The sequence below is a fragment of the Mytilus edulis genome, chromosome 13 (genome assembly GCF_963676685.1).
Source record: "Mytilus edulis chromosome 13, xbMytEdul2.2, whole genome shotgun sequence".
Classification (NCBI taxonomy): Eukaryota; Metazoa; Mollusca; class Bivalvia; order Mytilida; family Mytilidae; genus Mytilus; species Mytilus edulis.
The window spans coordinates 40945579-40963672 of NC_092356.1; the positions used below are offsets into that span (position 1 = coordinate 40945579).

At 30.2% G+C, this 18094-nt stretch overlaps 1 protein-coding gene across 19 annotated transcripts in view; it reads left to right on the forward strand.

Annotated features, from left to right (window-relative positions):
- The window catches only part of LOC139502182 (segment polarity protein dishevelled homolog DVL-3-like), a 51515-nt gene extending 35105 nt beyond the window's left edge, over nt 1–16410 (forward strand). For 2 of the 19 annotated variants that reach the window (XM_071291578.1, XM_071291589.1), the window contains 9 exons: nt 1325–1548; nt 2060–2191; nt 3101–3268; nt 4009–4026; nt 5216–5521; nt 7180–7401; nt 11159–11356; nt 12275–13483; nt 13763–16410. In XM_071291578.1, coding sequence (XP_071147679.1) covers nt 1325–1548; nt 2060–2191; nt 3101–3268; nt 4009–4026; nt 5216–5521; nt 7180–7401; nt 11159–11356; nt 12275–12297 — 1291 coding nt within the window. In that variant the 3' untranslated portion in view covers nt 12298–13483; nt 13763–16410. Of the gene's footprint in view, nt 1–1324; nt 1549–2059; nt 2192–3100; nt 3269–4008; nt 4027–5215; nt 6464–6787; nt 7402–9263; nt 9528–11158; nt 11622–12274 lie in introns of those variants that run through there. The other 17 variants (XM_071291572.1, XM_071291587.1, XM_071291580.1 and 14 more) reach the window with 15 other exon arrangements.
- Nucleotides 16411–18094: the final 1684 nt, after the last annotated feature.

The following is an 18094-nucleotide window of genomic DNA, read 5'->3' on the forward strand; positions in this document are numbered from 1 at the left end:
GGGCCTCTTTGATATGCTGAATCTAAACATGTACTTAGATTTTTGATTATGGGCCCAGTTTTCAAGTTGGTCCAAATCAGGATCCAAAATTATTATATTAAGTATTGTGCAATAGCAAGAAATTTTCAATTGCACAGTATTCAGCAATAGCAAGAAATCTTCAATTGCACAGTATTGTGCAATAGCAAGAAATCTTCAATTGCACAGTGTTGTGCAATAGCAAATATTTTCAATTGCACAGTATTGCACAATAGCAAGAAATATCTAATTGCACAATATTGTGCAATAGCAAGAAATTCCAATTGGATTTCAATTGGAGTTATCTTTCTTTGTCCAGAATAGTAGTTGAATCAACTTAAATCATTGTTTTATACAATATACAATGTATATTCACTTTTACTACCAACTGATAGATTAAAACAATCTTTACCATTCAGTGATAACAAGCACTTTTTTTACATTTTAATATTTTATGATGTATTTAAATGAGTAATTATTGTTGCAAACTTCATTAGAAATTTGAATTGAGATCAGTTTTGAAATAAGGGAAAGAGGGATGTGAAAAAAAAATTGGGGGGTCAATTTTTCATTTCAGATTTCATAAATAAAAAGAAAATTTCTTCAAACATTTTTTTGAGAGGATTAATATTCAACGGCATAGTGAATTGCTCAAAGGCAAAAAAAATTTTTAAAGTTCATTAGACCACATTCATTCTGTGTCAGAAACCTATGCTGTGTCAACTATTTAATCACAATCCAAATTTAGAGCTGAATCCAGCTTGAATGTTGTGTCCATACTTGCCCCAATCGTTCAGGGTTCAACCTCTGCGGTCGTATAAAGCTGCGCCCTGCGGAGCATCTGGTTATTAGTTAGTTTACAAGGTCACTTCACTGTTCCACCATTGTTTGAAAACTTGTTAAGTTCGGATGTCTTCACTATATTCTTTGTTAACTAGATCCTTTTACAATTAGTTTTGTATATCTGAATGTTTTCCCACCATTTTCAGCTTTTTATCTGTTATTAGTTTGTATTTTGTTAGTTTAGTAGTATTGAAGTATAAACCTGACAGAATATTTATACTTGTGCCCTGAAATCTAAGTTAAAACGATAGTTTACTTAAAAAGCCTCTTTACCATGTGAGAAGTGTGGAATTTCTGTGATAAGAGTTTCCCCATGTTTTATTCTTAAACATTGAGTTTTTAAGAAACCATATATTATGATGAATTTGTTTTTTTGTATTCATAAAAGGTAAAAACATTTCAGATCTTTGATTTACAATAAAAAAAACTTGTATCATAATATTGATATTCATTTATTTTACAGTCCAATTACACTAGTCGTAGCCAAATGTTGGGATCCTAGTCCGAAAGGATATTTTACAGTCCCTCGACAAGAACCTGTGCGACCTATTGATCCATCTGCGTGGGTAGCACACACTACAGCAATGCAACAAAACTTCATGCATGGTATTGGTGGACCTAGTCCTTCAATTAGTAATATGACATCAACGAGTTCATCATTAACCAGTTCGTTACCTGACTCCGAACGTAAGTTTAATCTGTAACAATCATGTAAGTTAACATTTAATGAACAAATAAAGTTCTCTGTTACTAAACATAAAACAAAATGAGAAAGAAACAACTATAAAAAACACCAGTAATTGAACCATTGTTAAGAAAGACAAATGTAAAGCATTTCAATCAAGAAAAATATTGGACTAATTCATGTACAAAATAATGAACGAAAAAACAAATATGATACACATCAACAAAAGGCAACCACTGAAGTACAGGATCCTGACGAGACAGACACACACATAATGGGGCAGGGTTACATATTTTAGTGTGGCCCAACACTCCTCCTAACCTGTGACAGTGCTGTAACAAACTATAAATATCAGTTGAAAAGGGCTTAACTCGTCAGATCGATACAAAGAAATACATCTTAAAAAAAACACAGACTTGGCAGGGGACTTCACAACAGCAACTAAAAAACACAGACATGCCTAATAAAATATCAATAAAATAAAACATCTTTATAATTGAATTTCTTTTTCAGGATTTGATGATTTGAATTTAACCACTAACACAGATATGGCCACTGTTGTCAAGGCGATGGCACAACCAGATTCTGGTCTTGAAATTCGAGACCGAATGTGGCTAAAAATTACAATACCCAATGCTTTTATAGGTAAGAATTACACTGCAAGTAATGGATTGTAAGTTGTGTACAAAATATCAATTACCAAAGAAATTAATGATTTAAAATTGAAATTGAGAAGTGTATGCAGTAATATAGGCATAGAATTAGACCGAATAAGATAAAAATAAAATATTGAAATACAGAGATATAAGAAATCAATTTTGTTGTAAATATATTTGAATGAAATAGAAGTTCAATGTTATAAGTCAATTATAAAGCAACCTACCAATATAACAAACACAAAAAATATTCAGAAGTCAACTTACAGTGAACAGTAGACTATTTGATCATATGACAAATCTGCTCCACTGAAAATTTCATACTTTTAAATAAATAATTATAGAATGTATAATTATTATGTAAATTGTTTTCTTTTCGACTGTGGTTGGATACCAATTTTAATAGATTTTGAGGGTATCAATGAATAACAAATTTAAATGTTCTACATAGTATAATTATTAATTCAAGTATGCAGACTTTGGCAAAAGCATGACATAAATTTTTCATTAAAATACAATTGTTCCTTAAGGTGGTACCTAACACCCGAACTAAAATTAATTTGGCTCGTTTAAATTTCTTTAAATTTTGACAAAGTATTTAGTTTGACCCTTTGACAAAAATATAAAAATTTCAAAAACTTTGAACCAACCGTTTAATCAGAAAAATTACACTGGTTATATAGCAGTTTGACAAAGACTTATTTTGATCATTGAGAAGCTTAATACTCCCTTAACAACACAACGTCATTAAAACGTTCTGCTGATTTTACAGAGTTATCTCCCTGTAGTGTTAGGTACCACCTTAATCCACTAAAATTGGTACGTACCTGCGAAAAATAAATGAATCCACTGTATATAGATTTTTCGTGTGTAATGCAAAAAACCTTCTTTGTTTCAGGATCTGATTTAGTTGATTGGTTATTTACTCATCTAGAAGGCTTTACTGATCGAAGGGATGCTAGAAAATATGCATGTAATTTATTAAAAGCTGGATATATTCGACATACTGTGAACAAAATAACATTTTCTGAACAGTGCTACTATGTATTTGGTGATATTTATGGAAGTAAGTATATATGTACAATTAAGTGTGTGTGTATAGATGTGTGTAGTGTGGGTAGCTCACAATGTCTGTGTGTGTACATACAGGATTATCTTTCAGTTTCATTAGTAAACTCTCTGCAATTCAAGTAGTTGTATTTTATTGGAATTGGGATAACAGCTCCCATATCTGTTGTGAAGGACAAAGATGAATAAGTTTAACAATTGCAAAAAAACTTGATGAACAGTTTAAATAATTGTTGCTACAGGATTGTAAATGATAAAGGGTTCTTGCAGCACATAGCAAAAACATATTTGTTATATTAAAAATAGTTCAAACTTGTAATTGATAAACAAGACAAAAAAGCTATATATTATAAAGTTAGGAATTTTATATGTTTGAAAATAAAGGAATATAGCAGAAGGATCATATTCATAGTTGTAAATTCTTGTCTCCCTTTATAAATCTTCAATCTTAATGCTTTGCAAGCAATATTAAAAGAAACGTATGGCAAATTCTGTTTGCATTGCTTAGTTATTTTCTGACAATGTCAGTGATGTTTGATGAACAAAGTTGATCATTTGAAAAAAAAATTGATATGTGATCTAATTTTTTTGCTGTGCATGACTTGGGATTGATATTTTACTTATCCCTTTTATCAGTCTATTTTGTATTTCATTATCATTTTCATAGACACTTGCATGAATCATTATTCACTTGACCTTGAACTCACTTTGACCTTTCATCTTGTTTTGCCTTTTTAGATGGGCCACTGTATCCAGGTCAGTATCTTCACTCATATAAAGGACCTTTCCTATCATAACTCACTCATGCATGACAATCACTAATCAAAACTGTTATATAATATTTCTATAAATAACATGATTTTTAGGTATAGATCTGTTTAGTTGTTATGGGTACTATGCATACAGAAATTATATTGTGAATTTAAAAAAAAGAATGTGATTTTTATTTTATTTTAGTTTAGGAAAGAAGAAAATTGAAGTCTAAGAAGTTATATATAACCCTTTGTACATTTTAAAAGCCTCAGATTTTTACATGCAAATTTTGAATAATTTACTAAATTTCTCTCTTCCATGTTCCCTTTCCTTTACTGACAGTTAACATATTTACTAGCGATGTCCTTTTCTGTTGAAATGGTAGGCCTCACAACATTATAAATTGTAATGAAATACCCATAACAACTCAGATATAGTGCTACTTTTAAAATTCAATTAAAAAAAAAAATGTTCACAGGTACATCCTAACATACTCCATGTAGTTTACAATTTCTATATTCAACATCATTATTTTGATATATAAGCATTGTAGAGTAAGCTAGTATAATTGCTTGATATTTAGATACAAAAATATGTATGTGTATTGGAAGTAACAGAACAGGTATATCTGACAAATGATTTAAAGTTCATTTAATTTTCTACAAGGATATTAGTAGTGTTTTGTGCCAACAACCAAAACAAATTCACCTAGAGATCAACAAGACTCTTAGAAAAAGACCTTTCAGTTTAAAAACTTTCACACACAAAAAAAGATGGATAGTTCGACAGGCAGAATGTGTACATTCATATATGAAAATAGAATTAACAGAATTTAAAACAGAAGGGCTTTTATTAGACAAATTATCTGTTAAGTTTTGAAACGGAATAAACGATTTTAAAATTGAGAATGGAAATGGGGAATATGTCAAAGAGACAACAACCTGACCAAAGAACAGATAACAGCCGAAGGGGTCTTCAATGCAGCGTGAAAATACCAATCTAATGCATTAATCAAACATAATAACTAACGGACATTATCCTGATTAAATACAGACATCAATGCTTTACTGTGATATAGGACTTATTTTAGGATATTTAATTTGAAAACATGTTCAAATTAAATACTGAAATGTTTACCCTCCATTTTGTGTACAAACATTTTTAAAAAATACCTATGTTTTGTGTTTTTCAGATTTATCTGCACTTAGTTTAGAAGATGTTGATTCTGTGTCTGAAGCTGATCGTGATACGTTAGCTCCATTACCACCGCCAGCTTGGAACAATCAATACCCTTATACTAACAATACTTATATACCACAAAACATTAGTTATATACCCCCGTACAGTTATACTAGTACAGACTCACAAAGTTATATCGGTTCTTTTGTTGATGGTATGGATAAAAATTCTACTGTCGGTGCTGGTGGTGTGATCGGAGTATCAAGTATTGGTAACGGAGGAGGCAATAACAGTGGTGGCAGTGTACACAGCGCATCAGGTTAGTGGCATGTGGCATGGTTATCAAGCTTTATATTGTCAAATATTCCTTGCTTTGTTCTGTGATATTGTTATTTAAGCTAGAAATTGCTGCAAACTTAATCAAAACCATTAAATAGGATAAAAGTGAGAAAACAAAACAAAAGAAGAAATCTATTTGTTATAATTTATTTTAAAAAGCCGTATGAAACTTAAGAGTTGAATGCAGAAAATGGAATCAAGAAATGACACATTAATATTTTAAAAGAAAAACTACAAGCACAACACAGATGCTTACTATGCAACTTGCTAGAGTGTGAAAAAATGCATTCAAAACAAATATGTATTGCTATTAAAAATTTTGCAGTGTAATGATCACAACTAGACACACCTGCTTATTGGAAACTAATTCAAAATATAGGTCACAGTAATTTAATATCGCTAACATTTCATGCTATGGTAACACCACTCAGAGTGTTTCACATTCTAAATAGTATCTAATTCTAAGTAGTCACATAACATAGTCCAGTAGTACACAAAAACTTAACTTATTATTATTCCTTGTGTAAGTACTGACTGTCCTCTTGTAGAAAGGGGAAAGGGAATCTAAAAAAAAAAATAGTGTGGACTATTACCATGATTACCACAAAAATATTTTTATTGTCTGAAAAAAATGTAGCATGATAAAATTGAATATTTGAGGCAACAATTCTTAAAAGTAGGCAAAGAAATATACAGCTGTATTATGTTCTAGCATGCAGTTGCCAGATTGTATATAAATTGATATTGTACTAAAGTTATTGTTATGAGAATGTCCATTGCATGATTTCTGTTTATGTATGTAGTATGACCTCCCCCACTTTGCTTTCAATGAGCTTTGAATCATTCCCTGTTGGTATGCATACCTTTTTTTTCGTAGTCTAATTGGAATTTATTTTTTATCTTAAATCCATCTCCACTTAAGGTGGTACCCAACACTTTCACTAAAATTAATTTGGCTCGTTTAATTTTCATAAAATTTTGAGGAAGTATTTACTTTGACCCTTTGACAAAAATATATAAAAATTTCAAAAAATTTGAACCAAGCATTTTATTATATATATATGGAAGTTTTTAACGACCTTAACTGGCTATACAGCCCTTGCACAGTCGGTAATTTTATTAGAAAAATTACACTGATTATATAGCATTCTAAGACGAACACTAATTTTGATCATTGAGAAGCTTATTATTCCCTTAAAACACAACGTCATTAAAACGTTTAGGTGATTTTACAGAGTCTATGTAGTGTTAGGTACCACCTTAAATGTGTTTTGGACGATCTAATCATGAAGCTGAATCAGAGAAGAAACTCTATCAATTTGTCAAGGATAATATTCACTTTATATTCATTAAATATTTGGTATATTTTTGAATTGAATTATATAATGAAAAAATAGAAGTTGAAAACTGCATTTTTTCTCATTTATATTAGTTATCAACATGAGATTGGCCTATGTTGTTGATTTTTTTTTAAAGTCCAAAATATGAAATACATGTATTAAGTACTTAAAAATTACTCAATACATCAATTATTTAAATAATTTGATGATTGAAAAAAGTATTAAGGGTAAAGTCCTCAGTGACAAAGGGTCATGCTACAAATCATTCATGGTCCTAAATTTTGACCTTTGTTTACAGTTAACCAAAAAGACTGCACATGTATAGTCAGTACTTACAATCATTTGAAAAAGCTTTGGGAAAATAAAGACAAGCAGCTTTATCAGAACGCCACACATCATTTAGACTCAAAGGACCGGGCATGTTCTCGGAATCATTTAGACCCAAAGAGCCGGGCAGGTTCTCGGAATCATTTACACCCACAGGACCGTGCATGTTCTCGGAATTCACTACATAGTTCTGGTTTGTAGTCCTTTCAGTTATTTTGAAAATCCGCCATATCTGAAACATATTTTACGAAAGGCAAATTCAGTATTAATGTAGAACCAAAATTTACTGCTAAAGACATCTTAGTTGGTTTTTCACAGCAACAAAATATATTTAAAGTAAAAGAAACATTATAAGAGATATAGTTCATTACTGGGTAATAGGAAGGAAATTGTTTAAGATGATAGGGGCATCTTTACAAATTTACTAAACGGGAATCTTGAGTTCCAAAATATTTTAGGAACATTTTTCTTGTTAGAACATCACCCATGTCAGAATTACAGAAATAATATAGAGTCTAGCTTGGCTATTACAAATATTATTGCTGTATACTGCTTGGAATTTAGCTTGAGTTTCTTATTGGTGTAGGGGAAATTTGGAAGTTTCAGATATGGCAGAAAAAATCCTGCTTTTACCACCTATTTTATTTATTTTGCATGCTCTTTATTTCTTCCACACTTCTACATTTTATGTGATATTTTATTTCACTTAAATTTAATGGTATTAAAATACACAGATTTGACACTGAGTGTGTGATATACAAGTTATCTTTTCATTTAAAATAAGTTGAGATGCTCATTGTTACGTTAAGCTAGTAAGAAGTTTAATAAACTTAAATCTATTCAGAACTGATATAAAAAGAAAGTATGTGCTACTTCCCAAAACTCCTGACATAAAATCTTTTTAAGCCTCATTCAAGAAAGGATGTGTGAAGAATTACTAAAACATGTTTCAAGATTAGGTTAAACAGCTTGTTTGAATGGACCTAATTAAAGTCTTTTACTCTCTTTTTGTTTTAATAAGAAATATATAAATCTAAACACTTGCAAGAAAGTTAATGGGGTAGTGTAAACATTAGTGGTCGGCCCAGATAAAATAGCCAGGTGATCATTATAAACAGATAAGCTCATGTTGTTGCATTTCAGCTTAGAAAACTTATGTTGAACAATGTTTCATGTGTGTGAAATAAACCAATATAGTGATGTATTCAAACATTGTTAAAACTAACTTGATGTAGATTTAGCACTTGCTTCATATGCTTTTCCAACTATTTGTTCTTTATTGCTAAGAGAAAACCCTGTTTTATTTCTGTTTTTTTAGTTGTGTTTTTTTTTACAGGATTATTTTATTTCAATACAATTTGGATTACTTCCCTTTGAATAGTATTTATTAAAAAAAGAAAGAAAAAAAAAGAAATTATTGTGAATTCTTTCATGATTTATTTTATTGTAATTATTTTGGTCATTGAAACCTTTAATACAATCATCACGTTGCACTTGCAGATATCCTTAAAAAATTAAGATAGGACTGAACATGGATTTGTTTAAAAAAAAAAAAAAAAGCAACTTATATTTTGCCTGTTTGGTTGGAAAAGCTTCTGCTATATTCTTTATAAGTATATTGTTTCTGTATATAAATGCCAGCTTTGCTCATATATTGTCATCAAACATCATTGCATGAGAATACTTATCCCCAGATGTGTGGCTTTCTGAGGCAGTCTGGACTTTTAACCTCCTGAAAAACGAAATTGATGCATTATTTATTCCTGCAATTTATCTTTTTTTTTCCCTTCCTACTCCAATCATGAAAATCCAGGTTTAAACTATTCTTTTTCAATCAGCCAATCATTAAAACAATTGATTGATCAAAATATTTTTACTTTATAATATGATATTAGATTGACCTTTCTTTTTGCTCTACATATCTTATGTACATTTTATACTTACAGTAAAATTGTGCATGCTGTTTTTTCAGATTTATTAAATCATATACATAAGATTCTTTTTTCCTCCTCTTTTGTGAGAAGGGTAAATGACAATTTTATCTAATTTTATCAGTTCATAATGCCTGTTGTTTGCCAATGAAATTCCAACCAGCTGCGCAGAAACTTCTAGCCAAAACCTTCTGTATAGACAAGGAACCCAACAACAATGTCCGTGGCAAAAAAACGCCACAGGCACAACCAAGTTCCAAAGACCAATCAAAAGATAGCAAAGATGCCAAAACGAAGGACGATGTTCCTAGCAACAATAATGAACCAGAAGCTGTTGCTAAGGAACCAGTGAACAAGGATGAAAAAGAGGCTGACTCTGGGAAGCCAGGTTAGGCGTTCCACATCAGCATGGTGTGTCGGTGCTTATAGACTCCTTGGCATGGTTTTACACCAATCCAGAGCTAGAGAACCAGAGCTTATCTTTCTGCAGTCATCAGTCATAGAATTAGAGCTATCTTTATACAGCTTCTGCTCAATAATTGAAGCTTTTGCTGTTTCCTGATCAGCATGCATCGCTGGCTTGTTTAATGGAGATCACAATTTTCTGATGCTTTTTTGCTGATTTTTATGGCTTTTCATGTATTTTTCCAAACATGGTAAACAAACAAATGAATACATCACTATATACAGGTTGATTATATATTTCTAATTATAGTCCTGATGCAACAACAGGGAAGTGGATTATGTAAATTAATAATCATATAATTTTTATGTATCTTATATTCCAATCACCTTCATAATCATTACATTAGTATGACTATATACTTAAAATTATAATCAGTTGCATGTAAGCAGTGTAAAGTTTGCCTGCAAAGATTAAAATTGTCAATGTTATCAGCATTTTAAATCTCAATCCTATTTAGTTCAGATTACTAAAATGTATAATTACAATAAAAATGTGGATGGTGTACACAAAGACAAATAAACTATTATGTAAATATAAAACATTGAGTTTCTTAAATCCTTTTGCACTTACCATTGTAAGTTTAGGTTTTTTTAAATATTTTGAAAACTTTTCAAATTAAATTGTATGAATTTTGGATTTTTTTGTCCATCCTTCCTATATGAAATTATGAGCATTTTAGATCCTTGGTGACTGAAAATCATGATGGACAGGGTATTGTGAAAGAATTATATATTTATAAACAAGAAATTGACAGTGCGTATTTCTCACCACTTCATTGTGCCTAACCAAATTATCAAATTTAGTAAGGGGAGTAACTCTGATTTAAAGTGTACTAAACCTAACATTCATAAATTACCCCCAGGAAAGTTATTTCATGAAATGATTGCATATATGAAAATTAGTAAAAGTGAGAGAGAGAGAAAACCTCTGTAAATAGAAAATAGAACTTATAATTTGCACTTATTTTGTTGTAGTTTGTATCTGAGCATGTAGTGCTAGTCATTACATTGAAATAGTGGCATTTAACTAATTGTCATATATAAATATAACTGCATTTTATCTAAATGCATGTTCCTACTATTGAGTTCTATAGATTTAGTATTCTGAAGATATTATGTAAATATGTTGTTATGATAGAAATAAAAATTAGGCTATTCCAGAAATAAATGTATTGGAGGGTATTGCATGGTACATGTATTGCATTCTGTTCTGGTTTTATTTTTTCGTTTGTTGGTTAAGATGTTGGAATTTGGAGATAATTTTTGTTTAATCCCCATTTACATTCGATCATCAGATGCTTGATGTCTCTCAATACATACATTTCTGGAATAGACACACTACTGTAACTATTAAAACTTGAGACGGCAAAGTCAGTATTTCTTACAGTTATCAGTAGTAATAAAATAAACTTCTTGACTAACTGTTAAATACACATTCATTTGATGAGGGCGCATTGAAGAAAATGGTTAGTTTAAGGTATTTATTCATGCTTCTTCAAAGAAACAGAATTTTAATCATTTAATCATGTTTTTTCTCTATATATTCTTCAATAGGAAGCAGTGCCTCTGGAAGTAGCAGTCGCAAAGAAAAGTCACAGAAAAGGTCTCCTGCCAACAGCGGAAGCGATTCTGAAACAGCAAGTATAGTGAGCGCCAGACAGCCTGGTGGTCCACCACATAGCAATCTTGTTAACTTACCACCTGATGTTAGTGGCAGTAGACAGTCTTTCAGAATGGCTATGGGAAATCCATGTGAGTTCTTTGTGGATGTCATGTGACCGTATATCTCACGTCACATGTCTGTCATGTGACTTTATATTTATCAATGTATTTGCATGTTTTTATAATTGTAGAAAGGATCATCGAAAGATCGAAATTTTGTATACATATTATTTTTAACAAAATTCTTAGAAGTTTTACTTGTATAGGAAAGAATTTTAATTGGAACTGGCAGATATTCTGCTTGTATTGTATGTTTATATTTTTCTCTGAATATGGTCTTTTAAATACCCCAACCTTCTGATAGAATGTCTTCATCCATTTCAAATATCTATTTAATGATTATCCTTTAAGTGGTCTTTACTAGTTTCTCATATCTAAAGTATTCAAAATTTACTGTAAGTTGCAAAGCTTTCAACTATTTTTAAGGGTAAAGCCTTATTTTTTTCAGTATTGGGCAGTTTTGTTTTATTTTCGATGTATAGTATAAAAGAACCTTTGAAATGGTTCTTTTTTGGAACAATATGTTTTCAATACTTTTCTAAATGGACCAAATTATAAGCATGCTATTAATATTTCTAAAACTCATTTGAAATTCAAATTCAAAATTGAAGTTTTGGGCCTTTGTTTTCTTGAAAATAGACTTCTTACTATAGCAACTTGCCTATGAAAAAGACTGCTTTCCTTTACTACATCTGGGTTATTATGGTTGAGATATATTCTAGAAATAAAAAGACACTGGTCTATATTTCCTTCTGAAATATGAAATATTTACTTCCATAACTTCTCAATTCTCCAAAAACAACAAGACAAATTGGAATGGTAGATAAAAAAAAGCTACTATTGTCCATGAAATGTGTGGCTTACCTGAAATTTTTTTTTATTTATGAATTATATAAAGGTGTTGATTTTATTGAATAGGTCACTATAGTCTGTTTCATTTCACTGTAGGCGATTCAGTCATCGACTCATGACCCTTCATCGAACAGCTTCCTGGGTAACTGGAGTGTGTGATGGTGGTGACCTACAGAACATCTAATTATTATATCTCTTGTCCTGTAACTGTTTTTAACCTTCACTTGTAATACATAGTTCTTCAGTATATGGCTCCTTTCTCCCTTTTTATACTCTGAGATTAGTTTTTCACTCTTTTATTTTGATATTCAAATTTCAGTTTTGCATGTTGTTTGTCACCAAACTTGGATTTATTTTAATTTATTGGTCATACCATTTTTTCCCTTCAAAAAAGATCTGATACATGTGAGCTTGTGTTGTCATTGATGTTCTGTACTTTTACAAGCATGTGATTGGTTGATTCAAATTTTTAAAAATTGGTGCTTTATTTTAATTGGTCGATTCTTATCATTTTCATTGTTTGAAATTTTTATGATTTTTATGATTTCATTATACCAGCATTTTACTTTATTTATAAGTGGTTGTTTTATTTGTCAATTATTTTTTTCAAAACCATTTTTTACTGCCTGTTGTCACTTTTTAAAGTTGTAAATTTATTTTATTTCGTTCTCTTTCATTTTTAAGAATTATTTAATAAACATGACTTTTGTATAACCAACTTGCAATGCAATTCTGTTTTTGTATCAAGCTTTAAGCAGTCGTTGTAATATTTATCAGATGTTATCAGCCTGAAAATTCACTTTGTGTAGTTTAACCATGCAAACCTTCTGATAGGCAGATCAATAAAGGGTACTCTAAATCATGTTGTTACCTCCCTTTAATTTAAAATTATAAACTTGTTTTTTTAATACAACTAATAGAAAAAAAGAAACAGAGTGTAGATGAGACTGATATACAATTTTTATTAAATTTTTCCTCTGTAAGATCCTAATAAAGGAATTTGAAATCAGCATCATTGAAGCATGATAGAATTGTTCACCTCAGTTTTGAAAAACTAATTTATGAAATCAGATTTGGAGATTTTTAAACATATAGGAATGTAGAATATTGGAGTATGGCATTAATGGGAAGGGAATATTATGTGATAACAGTCTTTCTATTATTGACCTTGTAAATAAATTAGAAATCAGTTATTACAAATTGTTTCCCATAAGAGGGGTATACATTTTCATTAACAACGAAGAATTAGTGGAAAGAACAAAATTTGTCAGTGTGTAATGGGTGTCATTAAAAAATATTTCCAATATTTTTATGCCCCACCTACGATAGTAGAGGGGCATTATGTTTTCTGGTCTGTGGCTCCGTTCGTTCGTTCGTCCCGCTTCAGGTTAAAGTTTTTGGTCAAGGTAGTTTTTGATGAAATTGAAGTCCAATCAACTTGAACCTTAGTACACATGTTCCCTATAGTATAATCTCTAATTTTAATGCCAAATTAGATATTTACCCAATTTCAAAGTCCATAAAACATGGAAAATGATAGTGCGAGTGGGGCATCCGTGTACTTTGGACACATTTTTTGGACACATTCTTTTAATTACTGTTCATATTTTGTTTAGCTGAAAACTTTTGATATAGATAGTTATTTTTTTTATTATGAATGGTAAAAATGTCTATAACACTTTCAATAAATAGTGCTTTGCATGAACAGAAGCCCATGTTTGTCCAGTTCAAAACCAGTCTACAAAGAGAAACAAATTGTTTTAAAAGTAATAACAGAATCAGATTTGTGATTGCCAAATAGACTATTATTTACCCCATTGTACACTTATTGATATGCCAAAAAAGAAGGTTTGCCTTATTGAAAGTGCAGAGTTGACGATTTTTATAAGTTTTTGTATAAGAATTCTACTCTAAGAGTGGTTTGTAACAGGTGATGTAGTTGAATGATTTCATAGATAACATATTTCATATTCATTTATATCCATTTTATAGATAGAAATATTAAAAGATATTTTTAGTTTACAGAAATCTTGAACAATTAAAAAATATTAGAATTCCATTTAGTCTATAATTATGTGAAGTAAATTTATTTTATTTTAGATTTAACATTCTTTAATATATCCTCAGCAACAATAGTTTCCAAGTTTCTTTATTTAGGTGAGAATTTACTTTTTTTTTTATAGTACTCTTTGTATCTTACAGATATTTCTATGCATATACTTCCTTTGTAAGGAGCACCTCCAGCAATGGAGTTTGTAACACTCTTACATTTATATTTAACCACTTTTAGTACATTTTTGATTGATAGACTGATTTATTTATTGTTTGGGTAGAAATTATTGAATTGATTAAGAATTTTTACATGAAATTTGTTATTACATTTCTTACATTGATAACGTGTTTGATTTGTTCTCTTTCTGAACATTCTTGAATATTTGTCTCTTGATATTAAGCAAACAACAGTTAGTAAATTTATTTCTAGCACAAACAAAAATGTTTTGCTATTCTTTATATTTACTATGCCATTCAAGGGTATCATATCTGTTTGAAAATGTAAATTAATTTTTATCACAAAATTTTTATTAGCATTATTTTGTTAACCTTCAATTTATATTTTCAACTAGACTAAGTATTAGTTGGAAACATCAAATTTCAAAAGAGACAATAACCTTGGAAAAAATAATTCCACAATTACTAACATACAAAATATTTCATATTAAACCACTTCAAGGTGCCAAATGCAAAATATTTAATTTGATAAATATTTATGTTTTTTTAACTGTCATATAAATATCATTTATTCATTAGTTTTAAAATTGTACAAGACAAATTTCAGTTTCTCATAATCAACAATAATTAAATTATAAATGGTTTATTATGTGTAGAGGCTATATACAAATAATTCACTGTTAAAGAATCTAATGAAATAAAGGCATTTTACTGAATTTTAATCAGAATTTATGATCAATATTTTATATCATTATAAACATGAAACACCAAGAACTTTCTATTATGTAAAATTTTTATGAATCTATACATGATACATTTTGATACTTTCAAACACATTTTTCTAGGTAGTTGACTTACCTGTATGATCTGTCTTTCTGAACAAAATTATTTTACATGAAAAACTTAGGGATTAGGGACTTTCCATTTTGAATTTTCCTGTGTATTTTTGTGATTTTTCTTTTCATATATCACCCAAATAATCTTTTACGTTTATACCATAAAAAATAATAAAAAAAATAATCATTAAACATTTCCAAAAACGTCACACTTGTCAAAGAAAGATTTTAAAATTATGAGTTCTTTTGAATAATTGGTGCTGTTTGCAATGAATTTCAAGGTAATAAGATTATGAGAAACTGAAACATGAACCTGTCAGTGAGTGTTTAAATTAAATGTGCATTGTTCGTAGGAAATTGAAATTGTGTGTTTTTGCATTGAATGATTGGAAAGAATGTAACATGAATGTGCATTTGGTATAATCTGGGTCCTATAGATGTTTTATAGCCTGTTTCAAGATTGTATAACCATTATAGTCTGTTCCATTATAACAAGGCTGTGTAATTTTGTATATTTCTTTTGGACAAGGTTATCCTCAGATAATAAATATTTTATAGTCCTAAATGTACATATTTTTTCTGATATTTTTTGTAGTATGTTAAGTTATACTTTACCTCTCTCCATAGATTCTCAAAACAATCTCTATTTCTTTTATATTATTTCAAATGCTTTCAGTACTTAACTTTGTACCAAACAACTATTTTTGGAAGTAGGGATTTAAATTTTATCATAATTTCTTAAAATTGATAGGTATCTATGTCATCCAATTTCAAGAAATGTGGAAATTGTGTGTTTTCTATGCTTTAAGTAACAGCAATGAATGTCTAAAATTGTCTTTTCTGCCCTACACGCCAAAGCAATTATCGCCAATGCCATATAAGGGCATTAAGTAAGTAAGTATTGAATGTCAATTTTTATTTTTTAAAATGAACAAAGTCTAGAATCTAGATTTTTATAATTGAACTAAGGTTGTTGTATAAGGATGACACTCTAGTGCAATGTTACGTAGTGTTATATAATTTGTGTTCTACAGAGGATTACCTTGTCTTACACCCCTTACAAATATCAAATTGTATGTTTGGCCTTTTGCTATTTTGTACAGAGAATTTAGATGATTGTGTACATGAATGACCTAGATGGTCAAATAAATTGCCCAAGTAAAGTCACTTTGTCTTTATTATATTTATGCCATGCCTATGATTGTTTGGGACATTTAATATGTTTTCCTTACTATGCAACAGTCTGTCCCATATCAGGATCAATTTTGTTTAAGTATTATATTATGAAGTTTTGATGACTTTCAATTTATTCCAATTAATTATTTGTGTTTTTTGTCCACACTGATGTCATAAACTTTCAATCAAGCTTATAGCAGGTATGCTCGACTCCATCTCAATTGACTAGGATTTCAGTAGTCCTACCAAATGTCTGTCTTACTCTAATGAAAAGTAACTAAATGTCTGTCTCACTCCTCCGATGAAAAGTAACTGCCACGGAATAGCACAATAGTGATGAAAGATGTGTTAAATACAGGGTATAAAATGGTGTTGACCCTTATTTCTTGGTCAACTGAACATTGAAATATAGTGAGAACAAGGTATCTTAATATTCTTATCAGTATAACAAATTCTTAATGAGTGTATTCAGAGAATTGAACATTGCTTCAGTAATTATACATTTTACATGTAGACTTTGAAAGCTTGGTTAAATTTCATTGCCAGCTCCCAAACCCCATTAAAAAACCTAAATTAAAATGCAGAAATTAAATGACAAAACCAAAAAAGTACATAAAAACCACTTGTGATTCACTTTTAGTGAATGAAGGGGATTTCATATTGTTCAGTATTACTACCCTGGTATGAAGAGACTCAATACAGACATAAGAAGATGTGATTTGACTGCCAATAAGAAAATTATCCACCAAAGATCGACCAAAGACTGGGATGTAGACCTTAGGTTACTGTTTAGCCTTCAACAATGAGCAAAACCCATTCCATATAAGGTAAATTCAAATTGTTCTTACCTTTTGACATGACTTTTAATATGAAGTGATGTGTGACCTTTTGCTCTATGTTGAATAGCTCACAAAATTTCCTTGCTTGGAGTTGATCATGGTTTATTTGTGCATTCAATAACATAATTTTGCCTTGCCCTCATCAAGTATGGCAGAATATGAGAAAAAGAAATCACCTGTACTCAAACTCGGTACTAATTGAACTGTTTGTTAAAAGCCTGTATTTTAGAAGGTAGAAGGCCTGAATACTTCATGTCTTGTGTACATGTTACAGATGACTTGTGTGAAGAAGTTTCATTTTGTCATATCATTTATCTCATCAGTTGCCATTATCGGTTTTTCAAAAATTTCTCGGAAACTTCCAAGGACAAATTTACACCAAATTTGGCTACTATTATAATTAGCTCACCTGGCCTAAAAGGCCATGTGAGTTTTTCTCATCACTTGGCGTGCGTCGTCGTCTGTCATCGTTAACAATTTTTCAAACATCTTCTCTGAAACTACTGAATGGATTTGAATGAAACTTAAAATGATTGTTCCTTAGATTATCCTGCACAAAGTGTGTGCTTCGAATTTTGATCCGTCAAAAAACATGGCCGCCGTTACTTAAAATAGAACATAGGGGTCAAATGCAGTTTTTGGCTTATATCTCAAAAACGGAAGCATTTAGAGCAAATCTGACATGTGGTAAAAATGTTCATTAGGTCAAGATCTATCAGCCCTGAAATTTTCAGATGAATCAAACAACCCATTGTTGGGTTGCTGCCACTTAATTGGTAATTTTAAGGAAATTTTGCAGTTTTTGGTCATTATCTTGAATATTATTATAGATAAAG